This window comes from Anser brachyrhynchus, assembly GCF_964034855.1.
Source record: "Anser brachyrhynchus genome assembly, chromosome: 1".
In the NCBI taxonomy this organism is placed as follows: domain Eukaryota; kingdom Metazoa; phylum Chordata; class Aves; order Anseriformes; family Anatidae; genus Anser; species Anser brachyrhynchus.
Window position 1 is genome coordinate 51,999,535 of NC_137694.1, and position 25,983 is coordinate 52,025,517.

The 25,983-nt window shown below is 34.3% G+C and overlaps 1 protein-coding gene across 15 annotated transcripts in view; it reads right to left on the bottom strand.

Moving 5' to 3' along the window:
• LRRIQ1 (leucine rich repeats and IQ motif containing 1) overlaps positions 1-25,983 on the bottom strand; it is a 116,469-nt gene extending 90,486 nt beyond the window's left edge. For 10 of the 15 annotated variants that reach the window (XM_080588472.1, XM_080588485.1, XM_080588484.1 and 7 more), the window contains exons 1-15: positions 25,760-25,901; positions 24,913-25,443; positions 24,257-24,447; positions 22,852-22,963; positions 21,744-21,838; positions 20,538-20,643; positions 19,574-19,803; positions 18,255-18,329; positions 16,869-18,077; positions 15,783-15,935; positions 14,193-14,343; positions 9,147-9,340; positions 8,396-8,523; positions 2,118-2,191; positions 1,720-1,813 (exon numbers count right to left, since the gene is read on the bottom strand). In XM_080588472.1, the coding sequence (XP_080444598.1) occupies positions 1,720-1,813; positions 2,118-2,191; positions 8,396-8,523; positions 9,147-9,340; positions 14,193-14,343; positions 15,783-15,935; positions 16,869-18,077; positions 18,255-18,329; positions 19,574-19,803; positions 20,538-20,643; positions 21,744-21,838; positions 22,852-22,963; positions 24,257-24,397 (2,762 nt within the window). In that variant the 5' untranslated portion in view covers positions 24,398-24,447; positions 24,913-25,443; positions 25,760-25,901. The other 5 variants (XM_080588479.1, XM_080588481.1, XM_080588480.1 and 2 more) reach the window with 5 other exon arrangements.

Below are 25,983 nucleotides of genomic sequence, written 5' to 3' on the forward strand. Positions count from 1 at the left end.
GAGTAAATTTGACCCTGCAAACAGTAAAGGAAAAAGGGTATCCTTTATATACATCATCAAAATAAATGGAAATGTTCATTTATTGCTTACGTAGAGTTTATCTTTAAATAATAATTAAAAAATATTATTAGGCTGGTACATACTTTGTAGAAGAAATGTAAATTTATGTATAATGTAGTGACTTATGTATTCCCTCAAATTAATATCAAACAAATGTAGCTATCCCAACAACCTGGACTATTTTGTGATTTTCTCCAGTTTCTCCCAGACAGTGAACAAATACCTACCTATTCTCATTTGAACTAGATCCAAGTTTACCATTTGAATTTCATTTCTTTGTTGACCTATCATGAAGTAAAATCAAAATAATGACTGTGGCTGACATTTGATGCCTGATGAAAAAAAAAACAAAAAAAACACACCACCACCAAACAACAAGCCCTCTAATGCTAAGAGATGGACCCTTTTAGTGAACAGAACTAGCTGTGGTCAACTTCCATCTTATCTTACCTTGTGATCAAATAGGCTATAGACTTTCTCATTTCTCTACTGGTTCTAGAATATGGCAGGCAACTGCTCAGACAGCAGAACAGATTTCTCTCCCTTTTGCTCATGCTGCAAAAAATCCAGTGTATGATGGTGGAGCTTATTATGAAGCTATGCACTTCAGATCAACAAATCTCTATAGGATGAGTATCAAACTGAATGATTTTTCTTCCTTTAGCTACAGAAAACAACATTTTTATCTATCTTCCTTTTTATCCATCTCTTTTGCTCTCTCAGAGCACTCACTATATGTAACTGGATAATCTTAATTGTGCTCAGACTGCTCTTTAAGCATTTGTATGCTAAGAAGGGAAGAGAGGGATCAAGAAAGGACAAAGGGAGCCCTTTAAACAATACACAACATTAAACATGGTGCAGAAATTTTCTTGTCCTAAAAGGTATTTGAAAACACGAGAAGGAAAGCAAGTAGATGATGGCAAACAGTTTGAAGGGAATAACAACAGTTTGCAACTGAAGATACAGTCTTAACTCCTTTGCTACTGGCACTATGTTCATTTCTACTAGAGAAATGGGACCTAACATTATTAGTCTTACAGTTGGGTGGCGTATTTTTCCACAGTTCCGGAAGAATCTCTGGTCACTATTCACAGAGAAACTAACTAAAGATCAGCATCATTTTGAAATTAATTACTAGTTTAGAATGGTTCATACTTAAAATAATGTATATTTCTCCAAGACGGCATGCCATACTGGGTCTCTAACCATTCTTATGGCCACATATTTACATATGACTTTCTGTTATTAAGGAGACAGAAGAAAAGATGGAAGTTTACAACCGATAGTTTTTCCCTCATTCACATAAGTACAGCTCAAATATAAATCTCTAAGAGGATAAAATTGCCCTAATATTTTTTTCACATGAAAAATTATTAATCCTTTCAATTAAAATTGTATTTACATTCAAAAAAAAATGTTAGTGCACCTATATAACTACCTACATTGTGCATTGTCACTATTGTCAGAGGCCTGGAAAAATTGTACTAGAACTATTTTCATAGTACATACAACAAGGTGAAGAGTGATCTGAACATTTATTTAGTGAACTATAAATTTAGGCTATTTTGACAAAACAAAACAAAAACATATTTTCTAACTGGCTTTTTTTTTTTAATTAATTTATTTATTATTTAGCAAATCCATTTATTTTCTTACTTGCAATTCCTTTCTTGGAGAAGAGGATTTCCACTGAGCGACAACTCCCTTAGGTTACTGCAGCCACTTAACCATGCAATGACACTTTTAAGGTCTGTATTGTAATAGAAAACAAAATTAAATACCAATTTGAATGTAGAACCATATTATTTTACTTCAAATCACTAATAGTACCAAAACCATGAAGAATTATAAACAATTCTATTACCTGTACAGTACAGTAATTATCAATATGTATAACATCCATATTTGAAAAATATTTATGTTTTCTGTATGTCTCATAAATATTTGAATTTTATAAATATATTTGGAACAATCCAAATTCAAATGAATTTATAATTTAATTAAGAACTTCTAGTTTGGATGGGCATTTGATTTATGTTTTCTATACAACTCACCTGACAAGCAGTTATTTTTGATGTCCAGCTTTTCCAAAGATACAAATGAATTTAAAGGCACAAGCTCAGTTAGACTAAGAACAAAACAGAAAAGTTTATTTTTAACTAAAGAAAAACAGCAGCTCATAAACAGGCACCAGAATCTTTTACAGTTATATCAACTTACTTATTTACATGAGAAAATACTCATTTAGCTATCCAAGGTGCTAGTATTAATTACCGAAATTCCTCCTTTAACTTCAAAGCATTTCTTAGTCTTCTCAGAAGGTCACTTTTTGCTTGTATGTGTTACTGGTTTCATTCAATTGGTAAATATTTCATTCTATTTTTCTTAAATTTAGTTCTGAGGATCCAAAGTCTTGTAAAATTTACAAGTTAAATTGGCTTTTCTTTAGTCAACTTGACTAGAATAAAACAGAAGGCCCTGATTTTGGAGAAAAAAATAAAATCTGCTTTTCCCCTTTCCTTTTTCTTCATTTACCATACTTCTTGTCAGCTTGTTTCTCCTCTCCACTCAGCACTCTCCACTTCCTAGACCCTAAAACCAACATAATTGTTGCCAAAGTTGTATTTCTTAACCATTCAAAGCTGCACTGTCCTGTAAAAGATTTTTAGCACTTCCTCTGTCTGAGTACTTCTGTAAGACAGCGTCACAGAAGTGCCAGTTATACAGACAGCTACAAAACTGCACTTCTTGCCTCTGAGAGTTTTTCTTGTGGAATAAAGCAGCAAAGCAGGGCTAAAGCCACTACAAAATTCTATTTGTACTATTGAAATGTAGATGTGAGGAAACAGCCAACATTCATCTGTACAAATGATTTGGACTGATCATAACTATTAAAAACATTATTACCCAGTGTTATTAAAAGTTTGTTTACTTACAAACTTGCATTGCTGTAACTACCAATGAACTATTCAGTCAGCTGTTTCCAAATATTACCTTTCAGATTAAAAAGTTTCTTTTGATTTATGTTAAATATAAATGGGGGAGGAAAAAAATAAAATCAAGATGTTGAAATTGTGTTCAACTAGAACGTTTATGTATAACCATATACTAAATAAACTATATCTGCTGAAAAACTTACTTTTAGGTAACTTATTTCATTCCTGTAAGGACAAGGCCTAAGCATAACAGGAGAATGGCATCACAGATGGCAATGCATGTGTTCACTTTGTAACTGTTAATTTTCATGGAAAGCAGTATTTTCTGAGGGTAATATTTATTACCTTTGAAAGCTATAAATCAGAGTTCAAATGGTCACAAATATAACCATTGGAAATCCAAAACCTACTCACTTCACAAATTTACAATTGGCCAGAGCCAAAAATGCTATTCTGTTGTTGAAATCTGTTCTCCAGCACAGGCTGGAAAACATTACAACTGAAAGACAAAGTTGGATTTAATTCTGGTTAACAAATTCTGGACCAAGTATTGGTTGTGGATTCTTTATTCTTGTTAGAAATTGGCATATAAGAGGGAAAACAAACAAACAAAAACCAACTAAAAACAAACATTTTAATAGTAAATTCAGAGAAACAGATATAAAGCCAATTGAGTATGTGCCACTATACTTCAATTTCCTTCTCACTCCATATTTTAAAGTTGTCCTTGTTCTAATGCTATTTAGTTCAATTACCTCCCTGCCAGTTCTCCAAAGTATCAAATAAATATGAAGAAACATTAACTCTAAAAACCATTAAGCATCATAAATACTCTTGTGCACACCACAAGAAGTATCAGCATTTTAGGTTCTTATGATCAGTCAATAGCACATAAATATTTTTAAAATTTGTAACAAATATCTTTATAGATAACAGTGGCAAACACTGATTAAAAGACTAAAATCCGTAACACATATTAAAGATTAAAATATTCTGGAATATCAGGAAAATAAATGTCATAACAAGTATGAGGGACTTGCATACTACTTTTACAAAGCCCTTCTTTCTACAAGTCATAATGGATTTTTTATTTTATTTTATTTTTAAAGTGAGTTGGTTCTGGGGATTTTTGTCTTTATACACTGCGGTGAATTAGAAATTCTATTTGACTACTGGACTATCCTTGCCTGCCGTTGGCATTATGAGAGTTAAAATGTTTCCCCGTCATTCTATAGCTTTCCTTTTACTGACATTCTTTGTTAATTTTTTTCCTAAGAAAATTCAAACCAGAAAGACAAAGGACATTACTGAAAACTTAATACTACTTGACCTTGTCACATTAGCCCAGGGCATAAGAGAGAGATAAATTACAAAGAAGACACAAAAGTAAAAGATATTTGCAAAAAAGCAAGCTATAGCTTCCTCTTTCTGCTCCCATTTAAGGTTGTAGCAGGACAGGACACAGATAGCCACAGAAACTATATGTCAGAAAACAAGATTTAAGAGTGTAGAATAGTTGTAAGTATGCACCAGAGAAAATAAAGATTGCTTTTTAAAACACAAATAGCATTAACTCCTCAGGATGATCCAAATCTTGCTGTGCATCAGCTTTTCCCCAGAAAGTTGTCACTGATGTTAATGAGCAAGAAGGAGGGAAAGGCAACTAAAAACAAATTTATGTTAATCTAGATCTTTAAGTAATGTTTATTTCTCTTTCATACTTTAAAAAAATAATAACATTTTAATTTGCAATATTTGCCATATTTGTAAGTCAGAATCAAACATAATACAGGAAATCTAAAAGTCACTTGTTTCCTGAGTACTCTGTTAGGCAGTATGCTTCATCAGTATTGTCCATGGTGCTACACTCTTGGAAATAAACACAAGACCAGCAAAGAATTAATGAAAATGACAAACAAATCTAGACCAATAAGGGGTGTGTAGGGATGATGACAGTATAAATACAGTATACATACAATATAAATACAGGATAGTTTATTCATGACTGACTGAATTCAACATCCAATGACACATGTATTGTGACAGCTCTGGAAAATCTGTCAAATTCTGAAAACAGAATGGCTTGCAGTGACAATAAGAAATTAAGTTAAAAACACACATACCATGTATATTTAAGTAGTGAGAACAATATGTATCAAGAATTCAGAATTAGCTGCTTTTTAGCATTTCTATAATAAGCCTATTAAAAATGGCATGTATTTAGTTGCAAAAACAAGAGCAACAAGTTCACAAAGAATTTGATCCTGTCAAACCAGCTTCCCAGAAAAGGAATTTTTGCAGCTGACGGTATTTTTTTTTTTTAATATTAAATTCTTATCTACCACACTTAGGTTACAAAACAAAACAATAATAATAAAAAAAACTTTGGAATATTATAACAGAAATTAAGAGGGATAAATTTGTCTATTCTCAAGTTGCACAAAAAGTGTAAGGACTACTTGAACAGTAGATTGATTTGGTGTCTCACTGTAAAACTTTTATATGAAGAAGAAATTAACCAGTAAGCTACATAATTGTGATTACATGTAAATATAAATCTCACATGAATTCTTACTACATATTAAATATGTAATAATTTTAGTTCCAGTGGAAAGATTTTTCTCTCCTACACCTAAACCTTTATCTACCATATCAAAAAAAAATAAATCCTTTTTTAAACTAACTTGTTTGTGTTCTGCAGCTGCTCCAAAAAGAGAGCACAGATCTTCATAGTCCCAATTCTGCAGTAATCAAGTCAAGAGGGTATTCACATTGTACACTGACCTGCTATATGCCTCGCACATGAAAACCACAGTAAAACACTTAATAAAAGCAGAGGTGGTAATACTGCTGCCATTTTTATATTTGATGAACATGTAGTTCATCACTACATGCCATAATTCCTTGTTGCTATATCGTAGGTTTAAAACAATTAATTTGGAGTTTTATCTTTAGCAATTTTGGCGTTTATGAGAGAGACAAAACATCTCAGAAATAAAAAATATTGTAAATTAGCATAAGAATTTTCTTTTTACAGTACTACATTTTTAGAAAAAACACAGATTCACAGTATTATCACTATATGGGCTTCCTGCAACCAGTAAAAAGGAAATGGCACTCAGTGTACACTTTACAAACAAAAACAAACAAACAAACAAAAAAACCCACCCAAAACCCATAAAATTGCACTAGCTATAGGATAAAAGTAAAAAAACAGTTTTTCTTTCAACAGCTTACACCATTACATTCACTGTTGCTATACAGAACATCAAGTTACTCATGCACATGCATATGGAGCTGCTTATAAGTGTGTAAGTGCTTGTAAGAGTGAGTGCAACAGAGCAGGCTACTGAAATCCCAGGAATATGAAGGCCTTTAATGTGCATTTAAGGCTATCTTGTCCTGTTTGTCCCAAAGATTTGAGATAAGATTTGAGATACATAAAGGAAAGAAAGGGATTTTTTTGCTGTTATTTGTATCACATCCAGTTTGCTCATGCATAAATACTTGCTTTCTCCTAGTCCATCAGAAGACATTCAGCATCTCAATGAAGGCACTGGACAAACAAAGTAAGCATTGGAATGGAGAATAAAAAACCTAAGATCATGGGACGGGCAAGTGGTACATCTACACGGCCAGCCCAGCACAACCTAGATCTTGAGGCTGCATTCAAGCTGTGGCTGAAACTGGGCTCTTAGGTTTGCTGTCTCACTAGCGGGCACATCGGGTGTTCCAGCAGTACTGTAAACATGTCATTATACACAACATAGTCACATCTTAATGTGGGAAGAAAAAAAAAAAAAGGAGAAAACTACAAGAAGATAGAGCCACATTACTGCCTGTTCCATAAAAAGCTGAACAGGTCAGGAAAAACAAACAAACAAACAAACAAACAAACAAATACACACACACAAAAACCAACCAAACAAGGAAAAAAAACGAAGCAAAGAACATGAATGAAATCAATACGTGTGATTTGGAATTTTACACTTAACAGATAATGACCTTGCTAGTCGCAGGCACGAAGCTTATCCAAACTCCAGAGGAACTTAAAAAATTTAAAAAGTTTTAAAACTTAAGGACTAGATTCTGTAAATATAAATAACTAGGTGTTATATTTATGTGTATGAACTTATATGCATTCTTCTTCATTAGAGATGATTGAAAACAATCTGTTTATAAAAAATTATAAAAAATATAGGTTGCATTTTCTTAAATAGTATTAATTTTCCACAAAGGGCATTCCTTATAAAAGGACTCAGACTTATAAATCTATTCTCCCACAGGCTCACAGATACAGCTGACTCTGCTGAACTACTGTCACCAAGGATGGGATTCTTCTGTTCAAATTTTGTTCACACCAACTACATGTGAGCTAATTGTCCAGACTCTGTCAATAGTCAATGAAGACGAACAGTCACTTGTAGGGTATGATTTGTCTCAAAGCAAATGTCTAGAAATGGTAGATGAATCACATGCTAAAACAACTCCTCTTCATTAACTCGAGTGCTGAATGATTAGTTCAGAGTGTATATTCAGAGTGTAACATGTGTGCAATGGTATATTCTATGTGTTTAGGTGAGAAATCCCATTCAGAGTAAACACATCACAATATTGAAAAAAAAAATAAATTTACAAGCAAAATTCATTTCACTACCAACACAAAGTAAACTATAATTGTTCCTTTTTAAATTTTTTTGTTAGCTCAAAATAAGTGTAGGAAGGAGTCAGGAGGAAAAATAAAATAAAAATCAGAATTTTGACTCCTGAAAATACCATCATTCTAATTCTGCAGATGTACAGAATATTTTATAAAATGGAAAAGAAACCTGATTATGTAGTACTTCAACACATGATCTAGTTTTATACTGCTTGTCTTGACCCCGCTTTATTATTCTGTATCTTCAAACTGAACCGTAACAGTGAAGAATGAAAGCAGATATGCAGTACTAAAATTTGGTTTGGGGGGCATTAATATATCATGTATATGAAATAAAAAACAGCCTAATGAACATTCAAACTTGTACTATTTAGCTCTAGCAGTTATACTTAAAATAGCCTTCAAAGTCTGTTTTGAATAAACTAGATGAGAAATATGAAGTTTGACAGACAAACTCTCGAAACAATTGCTAAAGAAACACCATGGTTTTAATAATGCTGCAATGCTCAAAAATTATTTTCATATAACATCTAATAGAAAAAATTACTTTTCGTAGTTATTGCTGTTTCAAATTTTCTTAGCTGAAGGTGGCCAATGCCATTACTTGTCAACCACATACTTTCAAAGTATGGAAAAGATGGTGATATTTTAAGCATACTGAGAATTATACTTTTTAGATAAGTGTTAGAAAATTCCTCTGTATCAACTTCATAAAGGGAAAATATTTCTTGTTTACCTATTTTGAGACAGTGAAACAATCTGCAACAGAGGCAACCAATACAAAGAAAGCATTTTCATAGCAGAAATGCTATTGTCATCCAAATACAGTTCTCTTAGCAGAACATGATTTTCCAGCCTTGGAAGCTAAATAGAGAAGAAAAGGTTATTTAAAATTAATGTAAATTAGAGAAACAACAATGGAATGCTTACCATATGCTTTTCATCAATCATTACTAAATAGAAGTAAAAAACACATTTTGGATATATGTATCATTTTCTTATTATGTATATTAGGCGTTAAATATTTTTCAATGTCCTCTACGTAATCTGAACAGTCAATATAAATTAAAAAAAAAAAGTGGGGAGTCATTTAGCAAACTACTTTTCTATTATACATGTTGCAGCAAAAAATTTCAACTTCTGGAGAATCAGCATTCATGAAATCAACCTAAATTACTACTTATTTGTAATGACAATAGTACTTCATTACATTTTAAACAGAGAATAACACATAAACCAAGGAGGGAAATATAATAATTGAAGGGCCAATTTTTCAAGGACTTAGGAGCAAGAAAAAAACTTTACCGCTGCAAGCCATTTTTAACTTTGAAAAGTCTCTCTCTAAAAGGAGAACAAAACAAAACAACAAAAAAACAGAACAAAAAAACCACCCCAGGCAAACAGAGCACATGATGAACATTCTGAATAACACTACTGTTAACAAAGATGTATGTACAATAAAGATCCACTTAATTCAAAGCTTTTACCTCCTGTAGGTTATTGCCTTGTAACTTCAGAATTTGAAGTAGTCCACAACTCTCAATGCCTTCAATTTGTGTGAGATGATTAAAAGAGCAGTCTAGGTGTATGAGAGTAGGTGCTTCACAAAGACCTTTTGTGCTAATTAATTGATTATGATCCACATTTAATTGCTGAAGGTTTTTCAGTGACTCCAAACCACCTGAAAATTAAAGGTTTTAGCTGAGTTAAGCCATTCTGAAATCATAATAAAAAAAAAAAGTCTGGTTTTCGAGTACCAAGAAAATTCTAAAGTTTCAACATATTCATATTATATATAGTAACAATATTAGTCCTATACTTTAAAAAATACTCTATTTTGACACTATCAAATAAGCAGTGTGTACAGGTGATAAACTTCTGATCCTATTAACTAAGCAATAATAATAGTTCAGAACCCCTTTAGAACTTCTGTTGGAACAGAACATTCTTTAAATTCTAAACTGCGCTTACTGTGCTTGAGGACTTTATAACCTATTCTGAATCCATCAGCTCTATGAAACACTAACAGCTCTCTTAAGATCACCCCCGGAAATGGAAACAGTATTTCTTTAAAAGTTAATTTTAATTATTTATTTTTAAAATGTTTTTAGAAAGCTATCAGCAAGGTGAGAATAAGTTGTATTAATAGCTAGGGCAGACCAGCATTATTAATGTAAATGCCTCCTGTTTAAGGACTTATATTACAAAGTAGTTTTTTTTTTTTTATGAAGAAATGAATAAAGAACTTTTATGAAGTACCTTCAAGTATAAACCTACACTTCTACAGCCGTTACACTCACAACAAACTTACTCTTACCAGCTATAGAGCAAGTACGTGTGATCCCTACAAAAAGATGCAAAGGAAAACGTTCTTTTGCCCATATTTATTTCAGAGTTTTTCACAAATCGTTCTCTTACAGTGGTAAAATCACACTCATTCCATGGTCTTACTATATGCTAGATGTTCTTTGATAGCTGCCTTTCTGGAGTACTAATGTGTCTGACTTGCTACAGGCCAAAGCAGTTTTTTCCTATATCTCTGTAGTAAAACTTCTTTGAGGGGGTATGCCTTAAAAAACACATTAAAAAAAAAAAAAAAAAGGAGTTTCTGATTTTACACTTCTTTCAGGTATTCTTCATAGGATTGTTTTATGTAATACTTAATCTCATCTTAATGCCACCAAAAGCTTCCCAAGTTCCCATAAGCAAGTTAGGCAAACTTTTGAATGTCTTTGTGATTATCCTCTGAGAAACATCTAGATTATAAAACTAAAGACCACATTGCCACTGAGGAAATTCTTTACTCAGAGTGGTGAGGCACTGGAACAAGTTGCCCAGAGAATCTGTGGATGCCCCATACCTGGAGGTGTTCAAGACCAAGTTGGATGAGGCCCTGAGCAACCTGATCTAGTAGGTGGCATCCCTGCCCATAGCACATAGTTGAAATAACATGTTCACCTGAAAAAGCATTGGATATTAAAGAGATAACATCCTATATCTAAACGAAATGTTATATATTCTAACTTCAAAACAGTGCTTCAGGAAATAAATATACAAATCTTTAATTATTCTGAAAGAATTTCAAACATACACGACATACTATCCTGATTGCAAGATCCTGTTCTGTATTTTCTCCCCCACTTTTTTTTTTTTTCCTGGACAAAAACAAGAAGGGAACTAGCACCATCTAGTGGTCTCAAAACAATTTCCTTTCAGACAGTATTAACAGCTTCCAAAACTTCCTCACAATAGCAGTCTTTACATTTCCACTATTAAGTTATCAGCATAGGAGTACTGGTAACTTTAAAAGCACTGAATTACCATGGAGTGGGACAGAGGACAAATTACACACAGAGTAAGACGAGTCAAAGAGTTAATAGAGGATCTGGAAATTTCATATTCTGCATACTGCACTAAGCATCTTTTTTACATCTTCTTCTGTCTTGTTTAATTAGACTAGAAGTAACTCTAAACAGACATGCCAAGGCTATATACAGTGGGATCACAATCTACTCTGGAACTATCAAATACATTCCAAGAGAAAAAATACAAGAGAGAGGATAATATAATACATGGTAGTTTAATGTTTCTTGTGTACACGTGCAAAATTAAAAATAAGCATGAAAGTCTTCTGCACGTTTCCAGTAGGTATTGTCTGTTTTACGTGATACAACCAACAACACCTATAGTGGTAAATGGGAAAATTTGTTCTGTTAAAAAAGCATATGGTTTCAGAAAGATTTGTAGAGAACCTTTAGGTAACTCTTAACAAATTGCTATGCACAGCTCCTGTCTATTAGCTATCAATGCAGTTCTGAAGTAACTTCTAGGTGCGACAAAGATGTGCTTTCTTAAAAATAATAATTCCAATGTGGCATTTAAGAGTATCCATAGTTACTCACTGCTATTCTTAGCACTACCAGGATTTTAGCCAACATACTATAACAGACATCCTAAGAAAGTGTATTCTATAATTAAAGTCAAAATGCTAGTTTTTGTGTAAGAAAATTTTTACATAAAGCATCCATCTTCCAAATACAAATGCACTGAAATTAAGTATATTGCTGACACAATGACTTAGTTTGTGAGCATGCAACCTTAAGTGGAAAAGCATAACAGACATATTTCTCATACTTTTACTGTTATGTTAAGGGTTTTCTGGCAACTCTCATTTTTCCCTCTACTGTATTTTAAATGAGGACAAAAAAAAAGAAAAAAGAAAAAAATGAAATCAGAATGTGCCTGATGTTTCCAAAGATAAGTTAATAAATCACAAGTATTACAAATATAAATGTCTTTTTTTTTTTTAGGGAAAACAAAATCACACACACACAAAAAACAAACAAGAAAACAAAACAAGCCCTTTGTGAAAGCTGAATGAACAGAAAACACTGCACACTGTTGCAACTGTGAAAGGCAGATTCCAAGCTGATTTTTGTGAACATTTATTTAGCCACTCAAATTCATTAGAAACTTAGTTCACATAGCACCACATTGCACAAAACGGGAAGTACAAAAGTATTTTTACAGGATTTCCATAGAAAGGATACTACATTCCACACAGATGCCACAGTCCTAAATTCATCCACCAATACTACTAATTACTAATAATTATTACTACTAATAATTCTTACAGTAATCTTGCCAACATTTCTATCAAGCATGGTACACGTGAAAGAATCTTACCCAGCATTATTGGCCACAAGCATACAAAGCCAGTATTTATATTCACTTTGTTTCATCTCTCCCCTTTGGGATATTGATATGCTTTTGTAGCAAGCATTGATATTCCAGCACCCTTATTCACAGGTAATATAAATTCTTCATAAACATTAACGTTTCAAATTTTCACAGATTAGCAAAAAATATTCAAAATATCAATATTAAACCTGCTAAATTTCCAGACCGTTTGTACAGGTTGGCTTTTTCTTCCCCCAAATTTCCTATTTCTCTTTCCTATACCATTGCCATCTATCACAGAATTGCAGTATTCATCTTCACACTGTTTCAATTTTTGTGGGTTTTTAACACAATGGAAAACACTTTATAAAACTATTTCATGTGAATGTGTTTCACTCATCAGCTTAAAAACTGTTTTATGTTGTTTTCCTACTGTCCAGGTAGCTCTCTACTACACATACTTTAAAGAGAATTAACAGTCTAAATCAGGACAAAAGAAATCAAAAATTACAGTCTCTTTATCTCCTTTCCACTTCCAGCTCAGACTTCTTTCCAAATAATATCTTCAAACTCAGCACAAACCAAAAATACAACTAGAAATTCACCTTTTTAGTCTTCCCTAAACATTTTGCAATTCATACAGAATTGTTTCATCACATGCAATTTTTTCTTCATCATAAGAAAATACAATTTTATTTCAATTAATGAATCTCTGAAGATTTACTTCTGTTAAGATTATAATCCTCAAGTGATATAGTGATCTGTATTTTGTTGGCTTTTACAAATTCCACAGTATATCATGTACTAAAACCCAAGTCCCTACAGCCATAGGGAGGCTGCTAAATCTAGTTCCTTTCTATTTGCTGCACTATCTCCCTGGAGAAAATTTGCTCCTTTCTTTCTTGAGAGCTCCCTTTCCAGTAATGATCTGGTAATTTACTACTAGCTTTTCCCAACTGTTAATGTTGCTTTTGAGGGACTCCTAATGGTCTTCCCTCTGTATATGATTCTCAAGCAACAACAACAAAACTAGCTTCTCCATTGAGGTACAGCAAGGATCTCAGTTATTCTCACTGCACTGCTATTTCCTCACCTTTTGTCAGTTGAAAAGGCTCTGGATCCTCATTACATTTATACAGAATCTACATAACACAAGGCTCACCATACAGTATTTTTGGCTTGCCAGGAGCTGACCTACAATATCTACCCTATAGGCACTTCACAGGCAGAGAGGGAATAAAACAGGCAGAGAGGTAAATAGCTGTTCACTACATGAAAAATTCCTCTATGATCAACAGGTAACTCCTACTCCAAAGTTTTTATGTACTGATGCATCTGTTGAGGTGTCTGCAGTTATGTGAATTCTACCTGGTTGACTGCAGATAAATGGTACACCTGTTGCCTGCCATCTGTTGAACCTAAAAAATATAACTAATTGCATCTGTAAATATAGCAAGTGTTGGCATACTTGCTATGCCTATATGATTTGCATGACTGTATGCTAAACTCATTCTTTTCTCAGCTTTTGACCATTTATTTCTCATATTTTTTCAAAATTTTTTGACCATACTTATTGGATCTGGGGGGTGGAATACATGGTAGTAGCTAAGCCATACTACAAGTAAATGTGAATTTGAGTGTGATTTAAAATGCAGGAGTTTTCTAATCCATTTCCTCATTCTCCTTGGGCTTAGCAGCTGGCTGGCCCTGAATCCAAAGGAAGCACAATCCTGAATATAAACAGCACAAATATTCTGCTATATAATAATGAAATAATATATAATATACATATACATAATAATATACATATAATATACAATAATAATGGAATAATTTTTCATTAATTTTCTTACCAATTCGAGTGATTCTATTGTAGGAAAGTTCAAGATTTTGGAGATTTATGCAGCCATCTAAGCCACAAACTGATGAAATACGGTTCTTATTCAGAATCAGAATACAGAGATTTTCTAGATTTTCACAGTCAATCATCTCAATGCTGTTTTCCTGAAACAAAGGAAAATAAGAATATTAATAGCATCTGAAGTGAAGCAACAGAATTAAGTGTAAAAATATGGTAGATTACCACCAGTGCTTATTTTTATCCCAAACTTTTAGCTAGGAGTAAGAACATTTCTATTTTTTCCATTAAAACAATAATGTGTTTCTTTTCTGTTCTACTGGGATTGAACAAAGATATATTTTGCACTGCATTCTGGCTCTGAAAATGCCCAGTGAGGTAATTCTGTTTATTATTTAAAGTATAACATTAAAAACAAACAAACAAACAGTTTTGGAAGAGGCAATATTTTATCTAGATTTTTTTTGCTTATAAATACCAATCTTAGAAAGACTGGAAGTTTAGACATGCGTATTATGTTCTCATATTAGTATTTTTCTTTTATGTTTTGAGGTACCCCAAATTAAGAGATCTCAAAATTTACATTCTGAATAGATAAGCAAATTGGGAAAAGGACACAAGTATTTCAACCTACCCTGTTGCCCAGCTCTAATCACTCGACAGACAACACTCCTTTTAAGTACATTTATTATCAGCTCTCTTCTCAGAATTATATTATTTAAATAAATAGATAAATAAACAAAAACACAGTGGAAAGAACAGCAGTTGCTGGGCAAGTAGAGACATTCAAGACTATTATAAATAACAAATAAGTACGTTAATAATAATTAACTTTCTTATGAATTGGTGTTGTTAAAAGACAAGAAAAAAATGTAAAAAGAGTTGTTTCATATAAATCATAAAGTTCCAGAGCCAAGATATGTCATATAGCAAAGTGTTTTCTTTAGTCATTAAGAGTTAAATTTACAATGCCTTGTTAGACAATGTACAGTAAAAAGTACCCAGAGATTATGCCTTTAGTAGTATGTCATTTCATTCCTTGAGCATGTATGTGATTTTCACTAATATCCATGGTGTGTATTGCAAAGGACTCTCTCCTACGTACTCCTCCCTAAACTGTGCTATGGTGAACAGCACCTACCCATTCATTAATCAGACAGACTGAGATAATGAAGATATATCACCAAGCCATACTAATTCTAGACTGATACTATCATGCACTTTTCTTAGTATACTTTGACTCTTCTGTGGTATGTTGTTTTAGTAATGCATACTGCTATATACAACCCAAATCTGCCGCTGTAACTGTTCATTTTTGGGAGTACATTGTTGATATTCCTACGCTTTTAAAGCACTAAAGGCTACATGCTGCAGCAGCAGCAGCAAACCACAGACTTTGACCTTTTCCAGGTAGAAATGGTCAGGCTGATGCTTGGACTTGGTGATTCTGAAGGTCTTTTACAATGTAGATGATTGTATGTTTCTATGATTCTATATTCGTTTGGATGCAATTGCATAACCACCTGAGCAGCAAAATCAACAGTTTTCACTCCAGTTATGATAAAGAATCAAATATGACTGATACCTCCACGTTGATATACTTCAGATCTTTGCAGCTACTTAGCCCATCCAGTGCAACTAGCCCACAGCGTCTCAGAGTCAAAACTTGAAGATTTGAACACTCAGACAATGTTGAGAGGCTACAAGCTGGCAAATCTTCAAGCGTTAGTTCTGTGACCTACATGTATTTGATGATAAATAAGATTAATTGTTGCTGTATGGAACATATCATTATACAGTGTCACATGTCTTTAAAAAGAGAGACAAAAACTACTTTTTACTAGCACTTTAGAAAATGCAAGCAACAAATATGTTAACCTTTTCATACAGACGGGTCTGATCTGTTAAACAGGAAAAGATATTATAAAAATGTTTGGTTTTAACATCCACACTAAGACAAATAAAACTGATGTTCTACTAATGATATTGAATTTGAATGGATGGAAGATTAAAACTAAGAAAAACAATTAATAATATGACTTGCTTCTCATCATGCTATCATAAATAAAGAGTGAGTGCGCAAGAACAAATGAAAATAGTTCAGTCAGAAACGAGTATGCAGTCCGGTATGTCATCTCAGACTGGATATGAAGAGGAGAGCACAGAGCAAGCATACAGGGATACTCAGTGCTGGGAACCAACAGGTGTTCTTTATAGCAAAACACCATCTGTAAGCTGATCAGCAATGTCTTGCTTCTGGAAGCGACTAGTCTTCACAAAACTCTGAAGAGGATAAACGAGCAAGAGATGAAATACAGAGCCTTATACAACGGCAAAACCATTTTAATTTAGCTAAAGTTAGGAGCTGGAAGCTCCTGCCTTTTACAGTCTTAAGATGCTATCAGTCATCTGAAGACACACCAGTCTGCTCCACAATGCTCACAGGAATTCAAACATCATTCTCATTGCCCTTATCTTGCATTCGTGCAGAGGAACAACTCCCACTGAGATCTATATCCTACCCAACAATAATTTTCTCCTCTTCCAAAACAGCATTCTGCTGTAAAAAAAAAAAAAAAAACCAAACCAAACAACAACAACACAAAAACTAAAAATACCAAAATGTAGTGAAAGTTTAGCTTCCCATTTCATTCTAAATCTGTATAGTTACCTGCTGCAGAGTACTCCAAGGGCCACTGTGCATTATCTTTTGTATACTTAATGGAAGCATCTTGCTAACTGAAGTTTTCCTTGGTCGTTTTTTAATATTTGATTTCTTTCTTTTGTTTTCCTCATATATTTTAGACCATGATTTACACGTGTTCATCCAGTTTATTCTCTTTTTTTCAATATCATCAGGCAGAATTAGTTTATTGGAATGATCAGTGGCTTCTTGAATTGTGTCCCAGTTCTCCCTGACTTCCTTATTAGCATCTTCCACTAGAAACACAGATATCTTTGTTGTTCCAGACTGATAAAATTTATCTTTGACTTCTCTATTATCAGCATTTGACTGGATATTTGATGGACTGCTGCGTATATCATTGGCTGTATTTTCTACCACGTCAGTAGCTCCAAAATCAACAGATTCATGCTTCGAAGTATTCACACCTGAAGCTTTATTAAGTTCTCTAGTTTGTGAGTAATTTTCTTCTATACATATTACTGAATTCATATATATGTTTTCATTATTTACTTGAGAAGAGTCTTCCTTCTTCTCAGAACTTAGCATATTTGTTGGTGTCAATTTTCCTTCTGTAGGAATCATCCAATTATTTGTTTTATCCATCAATTCAGTCTGTTTTACTTTTTGTTCCTCTATTTGCTTTTTTAGTTCCTTTTTCTCTTCTATTATTACTTTCCTATTTTCTGTCTGTTCCTCTTTTATGCTTTCTTTGTTGTCTTCTCCAGTTTCAGTCATCATAGCTTTTGCTATTTTTTCTCTTGATCTTCTCTGTTCTTCTCTTCTTATTTGCAGCTGTTTTTCTCTTTCAAGTCTCAGACTTGCTTTCTTTTTCTCATATTCCTCACGCCTCCTTACTTGTTCCAAATATTTCTCTCTTTCTAGTTCTCCTTGCCTCCTTTTTTCCTCTTCTTTTTTTTGACTCCTTTCTTCCATTCGCCTTTTCATTTTTTCCTCTTTTACCTTAATTTCTCTCTCATTTTCTTCTTGTGCTTTCTTTGCCTTTTGTATTTTATCTTTCCATTCTTTTAAGATAGGAACATATTTTTTACGGACTAAAAGTGTTCTGAATCTAGCCTGGATTTTCACAGCCGCTGTATTCCTTTGTTCTGCCAGGCGTTTTCTTTCTTTTTCTTTCTGCTCTTCAGAGGCCTTCTTCTCCTCTTCCATTTGCAACTGTAGTTTCATGATCAATTCCTATGACAAAACAACAACTGGGAAAGACTTCAAACACTTTTAAAATAAGACACGTATTAGCATAGTTTTACTATTAATAAAGAGTATCTGGTGTATTGACTGTTACAGAATAACATTCATTCTCAAATATGACAGTAGCTTCACAGTATTTGACAAAATCTCATTGTACAACCTTACCTCATGTTGCATCATTTTGTCTCTCCAAGCTTTCTTTTCCTTCTGTAACTCATCTTCCATCACAGTTTGTTGTTTCTGTACAATAAATCAACTAAAATAAATACTGTATAAAGCCTATTGTACAAAACATCCTCTCTTCAAACTCCCATAACTTGACTTTACAATCATCCACTTTGGTGAATGTCTGAATTCAGATGAGAAACTCAGGTGTGTGAGTATTAAAATAAACCTGACACTCAGATCGATAATAGCAGATTTGGTCATGTACTGAAAGATGCATAACATCAGAGAGTTAGCATCTTGGTATTTGGCCCAAACAACTGCCACCTTCCCCTATACTGTACTACTTCAAATTTCGCCCTATTACTGAAAATGAAAACCATGCTAACGAAACCAACATTCAAAGACCAGGTACATTACAGCAACAGAACAGAAACAGAAGTTCTGAAAGTAGCATGAAAAATCACTCTGTGACGGTATGTTACTGATAATCCTACAATCTTTCAAACAGGAATTTTGTTCAGTGAGAATGTACTGGGTCTGGCTGGCATGGAGTTAACTTTCCCTGCAGCCCATACAATGCTGTGCTCTGCCCTGATATCACACCAATGTTTTGTCTATTGCTGAGCAGTGCTGGCACAGCATCAAGACTCCCCTAACCCCTCCCCCCACCACCACCAAAGCCAGTAGGCTGGAGGTGGGCAAGAAGTGGGGAGGGGACATCACCAGGGCAGCTGACCTAAATCAACCAAAGGGATAAGCAAGTCAAAATGGGAGTGATATTCTGTTTTGATGGAACTCAGCAGATGAAGCCTGACTCAGCCTTCCAGACATAGACAAGAAAAGGGAATATAGTAACTTCTACCCAGATGAAGAACAACCTGAGCTAAACTGAATTTCGTTCAAATTACTTCAATCTAATATTTAGATTTTTCATCTAAACGTGAAATTGGGGTGAGAGGTCAAAAGTATTTTCTAATAAGGTACTGTGACCACTGTTTGTTTGTGAGTAATTTAGCACAACATTTCCAGTACTTTCGCTGGTATCATATAGTGAAAATTCAGTACAGGCAAAGCCTGAAGAATAATTGACCATTTAACATAGTAAATCAATTCACTGTTTATCAAAGAAACAAACAAACAAAAAAAGGAATCCCAACAGAAGATGGTACTTATGTCTTATGCTTTCCTTTGGTTATCACAAGCAGATAGTTTAGGATGGTCATACCGTTTGTGATAATACTCTCTTTTTTGCATTAAATCTTGAATTCAATTGATCTAGGTGGCAACAACATATTGGCTTAAGTATCATTAATTACCTTGTGCAGAAGCTCTAACTCCATTCTTTCAGACTCAAATTCCTCCAGACGCTGCACCCTTCTGGCATGTTCTTCTTCATTCTCTTTTTCCTGTGCTTCCCTCTCAGCTTTCCACTTTTTCCTCTTCTCATCTTCAAGCTCAGTTTGTCTTTTCTCCCACTGCTCTAATTCTTGTCTACATTTTTCTTCTATTTCAGGATAAGTAAGGCTTATGCTCAGTTCAACATCAGCTACAAATTTGTAATCAACCAAGCAAACATTTTATTTAATTTAATAATAAGCATTGGAGGAGAATAAATGGTACTTATGCATTAACAAGAAAATACAACAAAAATGATCTTGTGCTGATATAGCCAGCAATATATATCCCCATGGAAATCGGAACTACAAGTCTTTTCTATTACTGATGTCTTTTATAATCATGATGTGCACTTACTATTGCAACCTTTGATTCTGCCACAATTGTGCCTATTCTACCAATGCATATATCAGGATTACACATTGGCTTCAGGATAAATGCCTTCTGTGGCTATCAGAAGTTTTTTGTTTGTTTGTTTTATAATTGATCCACTCTACCCCAAAATATACAAAGGCCATGGTGAAGGGAAACATTCCTATGTGACTATAAAAAATAAAACAAGTTGCAGCCAAAGCACAACGTGCTTAGTGCCTCCAATCTACCACTTGTATTTTTTTTTTTATAATTATAATTATTTCAATCATTTTGGGGTAGTATTTTTTGAAACAAATTTCTATCAAGACATTGAAAAGAAAGATTGCATTGAGATCCTTAAATTAGATAAAAGCACAGACATTTCTCATGTACATCCAATCCCTGAAGTCTATTGCATATTGTAACATGCAATTCTTTACAAATAATATTATGATACTCATGAAAACAGAAAAGCAGAAAATAGTGATATGATGCTAAAGATCAACACAAACAAATAATGCATTTGCTTACCTGCAACAAAATGGTCATCAGTGACCACTTCTTCATTGGTGGACTGACTGCTATACCTAGGTGTTGTAGCAATCTGCAAATCTTCATTTTCAATTTCAAATAGTACCTAATATGGTTTAATATTGTCATTAAGAAACAAGCAACGAAATTTAAAAGCAGAACATTATAAAAATCCTCCATAACAAGAATAATCTTTCCATCATATGACAAGTATAATAATACGAAACTTACTGATGAATAGCATCCTTGGAAACTGAATAATGCAAGCACATCAGTCAAAAAATGTTTTCCAGAGTTAAGAAATACTGGAGCAATTCCCCAAAATCACAGTATTTTGTGAAGGATTATTTATATATAAATATTATTATTTTTTTAATGTATTTTGCATTTTGAACTGGAAAAATATGTATTTTGCATTTGGGGTTTTTTGTTTTACTTTCTATGGAAGTAAGAACTACATTTATGCATCAATGCTGTTCTAGACGTAGCCAAAGAACTAGTTACTTACTAAATTTTTAAGTAGTACATTTGAAACAAGGTTTGCTGTTTTTTTTTTGTTTTGTTTTGTTTTTTTATTGGCAAGAAGTAACCTATTCCTGCTTATTTATCATCTGTTCATCACATGCTTGGGATATACATTAATATTTGTAACACAGCTGAAGTCACAGTAATTAAAAAAAATAAAAAAGAGAAACACAGTAATTTTGCTGTTTTAAACAATGGTCCTCTGAGAATAAAAATCCATGTTTGCAAAAAGTGATTAAATTAAACACACGTTTGTGTTTCTCTACAAACTTCAGCAAGGTATTCACTTTAATCCCATTAAAATATAAAAGAACTGAGGTTCATAACTCTTGATTTGTCCTTGAAAGTTACAGGCTTTATTATGTTAACATTTCCTATAAAATAACGAGATATATTAGGTACAAGATTAACAGTAACACATCCTCCAGTCATCATAAAAATAATAAGGCACTGATAAAGAAAATTTATTCCAAATTTTAAATCTTATAGATACGGTGTATTACAATAGAGTCCCAATTCTGAAGAATAACATACACATACTCAATACCATATGGTTAGTCTAATAGGAATAAAACTGAACACATCTATATGTCTCTTTAGGAGGCCAACTATACGAGCTTAAATTATCTAAATTACGGAATAGAACTTTGTTCACTATAAATATTATTAAATACATAATACCCTTTTTTTAATTTTTTCGAGATCTTCGTTATATTCAGAAGCCAACTCTGACAAGTGATCTGAAGCATGGCAAGGAACTACTTCATAATTGTTACCTAAAGAAGAAAGAAATATATAATCTAGTACACAGAGAGAAAGCACGTAGCAATACCCAGTTCTGCTCTACACTGCTTAGCTACTATATTTCTTTACACTACAAAAAAATAAAGCATATTTTTTCTTTAAAACAAAACAAAACCACAAAATATTGATCAAACATATATGGGAGTCATTCTTACAAATTAAAAGCAGCAGATACATATAACTGGAACACACACAATGATTCTGTACGAACCTAGCGTGTGCAAACTGTATCTGCAAAAAAAATACACAGCATAAAACAGTGGGACATATGCTGGGTAGAAAAATACAGAACTTAGACGGCTCAAAAACTGACAAAAAAATGCAAAAATAATGAATAACTGCCTATTACAAAAAGGATGAAAAGAAACATTCCCCAAATATTAAACCGTAGAGACAACATTGAACTTTTGTTCACAAAGACCACTACACTAAATGATTTTGAAACCCATGATGCTGTGAATAACTAAAATGGACCAGACAATTCCAGGTGTCTAATATAACACATGAACTATGAGCTTCGCTTCAGTCACACAGCAGGCACCGGAAGATTGCTCCCAATTACAAAGCCATTTCATTCAGCGATGGCTTGAGTATCTCTACAGACAGACTTTAAACATCCTTTGGGGCTCAATTGTATCTGCACTTTTAATTTCAGCTCATGGTGACTGCATCTCAGATTCTAATGAAGAACCTGGCCTAGGTTCTGTTTCTAAAAATGAACCTGTAACTTGCCTTGATCTATAGATTAGCATCAGATGAACTTTTAGGAAAAAAATAAATTCATACTGAAAGGTTAACCTGAGAAGACCGCATTGCATGATTCTATTTCTAGAGATTCAGCATGCTTTCAGGAGATGATGAGATAGGTTTCACTACTTGCTCTACTTTAAGGTTTGTATTGTTTTACTGATGGTTGTATATTGATAATATAACTTTCATGGGCAATATGAGGTGCATACGTATTTTAACTCTGATCCCTGCTTACCTGTAGTTTCATCATCTTCTAAGTCTTGCAGTATAACCTTTTCAGCATCTTGATTTCTGTTTTTTATGAAGTCTAAGTAGGAGACAATCAATTCTGGCAAGTCATCTGAAATCTAGAAAAGCACGATGTTTCACATAAATTCTACATTTTCAACTGACTACCACAACTATAAGCAAATACATAATATACAAGAATGTAGACTCCTATAGACTTCTCCTTTAAAGCACTGATGAAAATTTATTAGTAGCTGCTACCAAAATTTTTCCCAGTTTTTGTACTGGGAATTCCCACTCTTCCCATTGCCTTGTCGTCCACTCAACAATCAATAATTTTCATTTTTACTTACATTTTAATTAAAATCAAATCAGAACACATTTTAGTTACTTATCTTCTGCTATCTCCAGAAACATTGTTCAATTAACATTTTCTTTGTAATTGGCTTGGACCAAGAAATTAAGAAAAGCATCAAGATAAAAATTAACCAATACACATGATGCATAGAATCTTCTTCATAAAGATATTACAACTCTTTCAAAAAAAATAATATTCAATTTCAAAGTTGGTGATATAAACATTTAAAGTATGCATATACATCAGATGTTTCAAATTACTTTATTACATAGATACTTTCTATTCAACAGATTGTCTTTGCAAGGATTTGGGAAAATGGACTGCCTTCTCTAGATTTGTAAATAGCTGTAAACATTGCTGGCATTTAGCATGTAAGAATATAAATAATCAGCACTGATGTCTTGGCCTGCCTTTATTCATATCAAATATATATAGTTACATATGCACAAAATCATCTACTGTAATATCCTGTAGGCCATTTCTTTTGAGTCTGAAAGATCAAAGTAAATGAAAAAATGGCCTAAATAACTAATCAGATTTCAGAGGAAAATCTTTACCCCAAAAAAGAAGTCCCACAAAAAAAAGGGAGCTCAAGCACCAATTTATATGAAATCAATAAGAGGAAGTCTTCAAACATAAGACAGTCTCTTGTAGCATTTAAATACAGATTTAAATGAATATACATGGGTTTATTTATCCAGGTTTAATCTACCTTTTTAGCTTTAAAAACAAACAAACAAACAAAAACCCTTCTAGCTTCAGATTCTAAAATAAATTTATTATAAAATAATTTATATTTACATAAAACAATATTTTTTATAAATAAGCTATCAGTCTGTTTTCTCACTTAAGCAGAATGCTGATGCTCATCTCTTATTTTCTTGTCACCACTGAAGGTTATATTTTTCATGAAGCCATACTACTTAGACTACTTTTGAGGAGAAATCCTCAGGTTCGGTATGTCAGGAAAAAGTTCATTCACCAGTTAGGCCTTCTGAACCCTGTATTACTTTCAAGCATAAATAAAAGGAGTGTGAGCCCATGGAATACTTACTGTCTCAGTGTCACTCAAAGCTTCCTCTGGTACCTCTGTGTTAGGATCATCTGCTTCAAAGGAAGAAACACTGATTCTGCCTAGTTCAATTTCTATTTCTTTTTCAATTCTTTCAATGTCTTCTGACATTCTGCTTTCCATAGCATGTATCTGCTTTCAAAGCTCCACAAAGAAAATATCAACTTCTAGCACTGCATGAACCAAAGTAAAGAGGGTGCTCATTTAGCATAAATTTATTCCGATATAGATATTGAACATTACACTTAGAATATGAAAAGAAATAGCATAACTTTGTTCTGAACACTTCAGACTATTGAAGAAACAATTAAAATGTAAGAAAAATGTTAGTTTGTGATAAGAGAATATCTGGAGCGTAGTCCAACCCTAAGTTCGGGCAGGGGAAGCAGCTCACGCCCGCTCCTTCACAGGCACCGAGCATCCCCGTGGCTCGCCGGGCACGGGACACGCCGAGCGCGCCTCAGCCGCCCCGAAACTACAACTCCCAGAGGGCACCGCGGAGGAGCACCTGCTCGCTGCCGCCGCTGCTCCGCGGGAGGGCGGGGGAGCCACCCCTCTACATGCTGGGAGCTGTAGTCCGACCCTCTGCGCACCCGTTCCCCGGGGGTCTCCGCGACCTGCTCCGAGTGGCTACTCACTTCTCGTGCAGCCAGCCTCCTACCGGAGCCAACACCTTCCCGGTCGCCGCGGAGGCAGGCCGATCGGCCCTCCGCCTCGAGGCCCCGCAGCCACGAACCGCGGCAGTAGGCGAGAGCGCCGGAACGCCGCTGCTGCCCTGGGAGCGTCACCACAGCAACGGGAAGCAGACGCTCGGAAGACAAGCGGGAGGGCCCAAACTTCACCAGCATTCGGCGATTGGCGCCCCTCGGAATTCAGCTGTGTCGGGGTCGTCTGCGAGGGACGAAACATCTGGCCACCCTTTCCGTCATGTCGTTGCTTGTTTTTATAATCGGGGACAGGAACTTGGTTTTGAGCATAAATTAGAATAAAAGCAAACCAAAGACAAAAAGAAAGTTTAGCAAAGTCGAATTTCAGTCTGTATTTTTGCTTCCATTTTATCTTGAGAACTCCATCGACATGGCAAATGAGGCCAGTCAGACAGCTGTGCTTCAGAGGTGTGCTGGGGTCCCACCTTGGTGGGGGACGCTGGCCTGGCTCACCGGTTGGGGCTGAGGGGGAAAAGGAAATAGTTAAAAAAAAAAAAAAAAAAGCTTGCATACAAATTACTCCAGAGCTGGAGAAAATACCAAGTCACAGAATTAAGGAGTCCACTGTGGTGGTTTTACCATACTGGACAGCCAAGTTCCACCACAACCCCTCTCTCACTTCCCCTCCTCAGAAGAGCAGGAGAAGAAAGTATGCTGGAGAAAAAAAAATAAAAATTACAGATTGAGATAATAATTAAAGGGAAAAGGAAAATGGAAAAAAAAAAAAAAAAGCAAGCAAAGGCTGCACAGAAGCACAGAGAGAAAAAGAAATCCCTACTTCCAATCAACGAGCTGTATTCGGCCGTGTCCTGGGAAGCAGGGCCTCAATACACATACACATAGTGGTTGTTGGGGAGGACAGATGTCTTCATAACGAGAGCCCATCCCTCTCTTTCCCCTTTCCCCCCTTTTGTTGCTGAGTGTTATACCATACGGTATGGAATATCCCCTTGGTCAGTTTAGGTCAGCTGTCGTGCTGATGTCCCCTCCCCACTTCTTGCC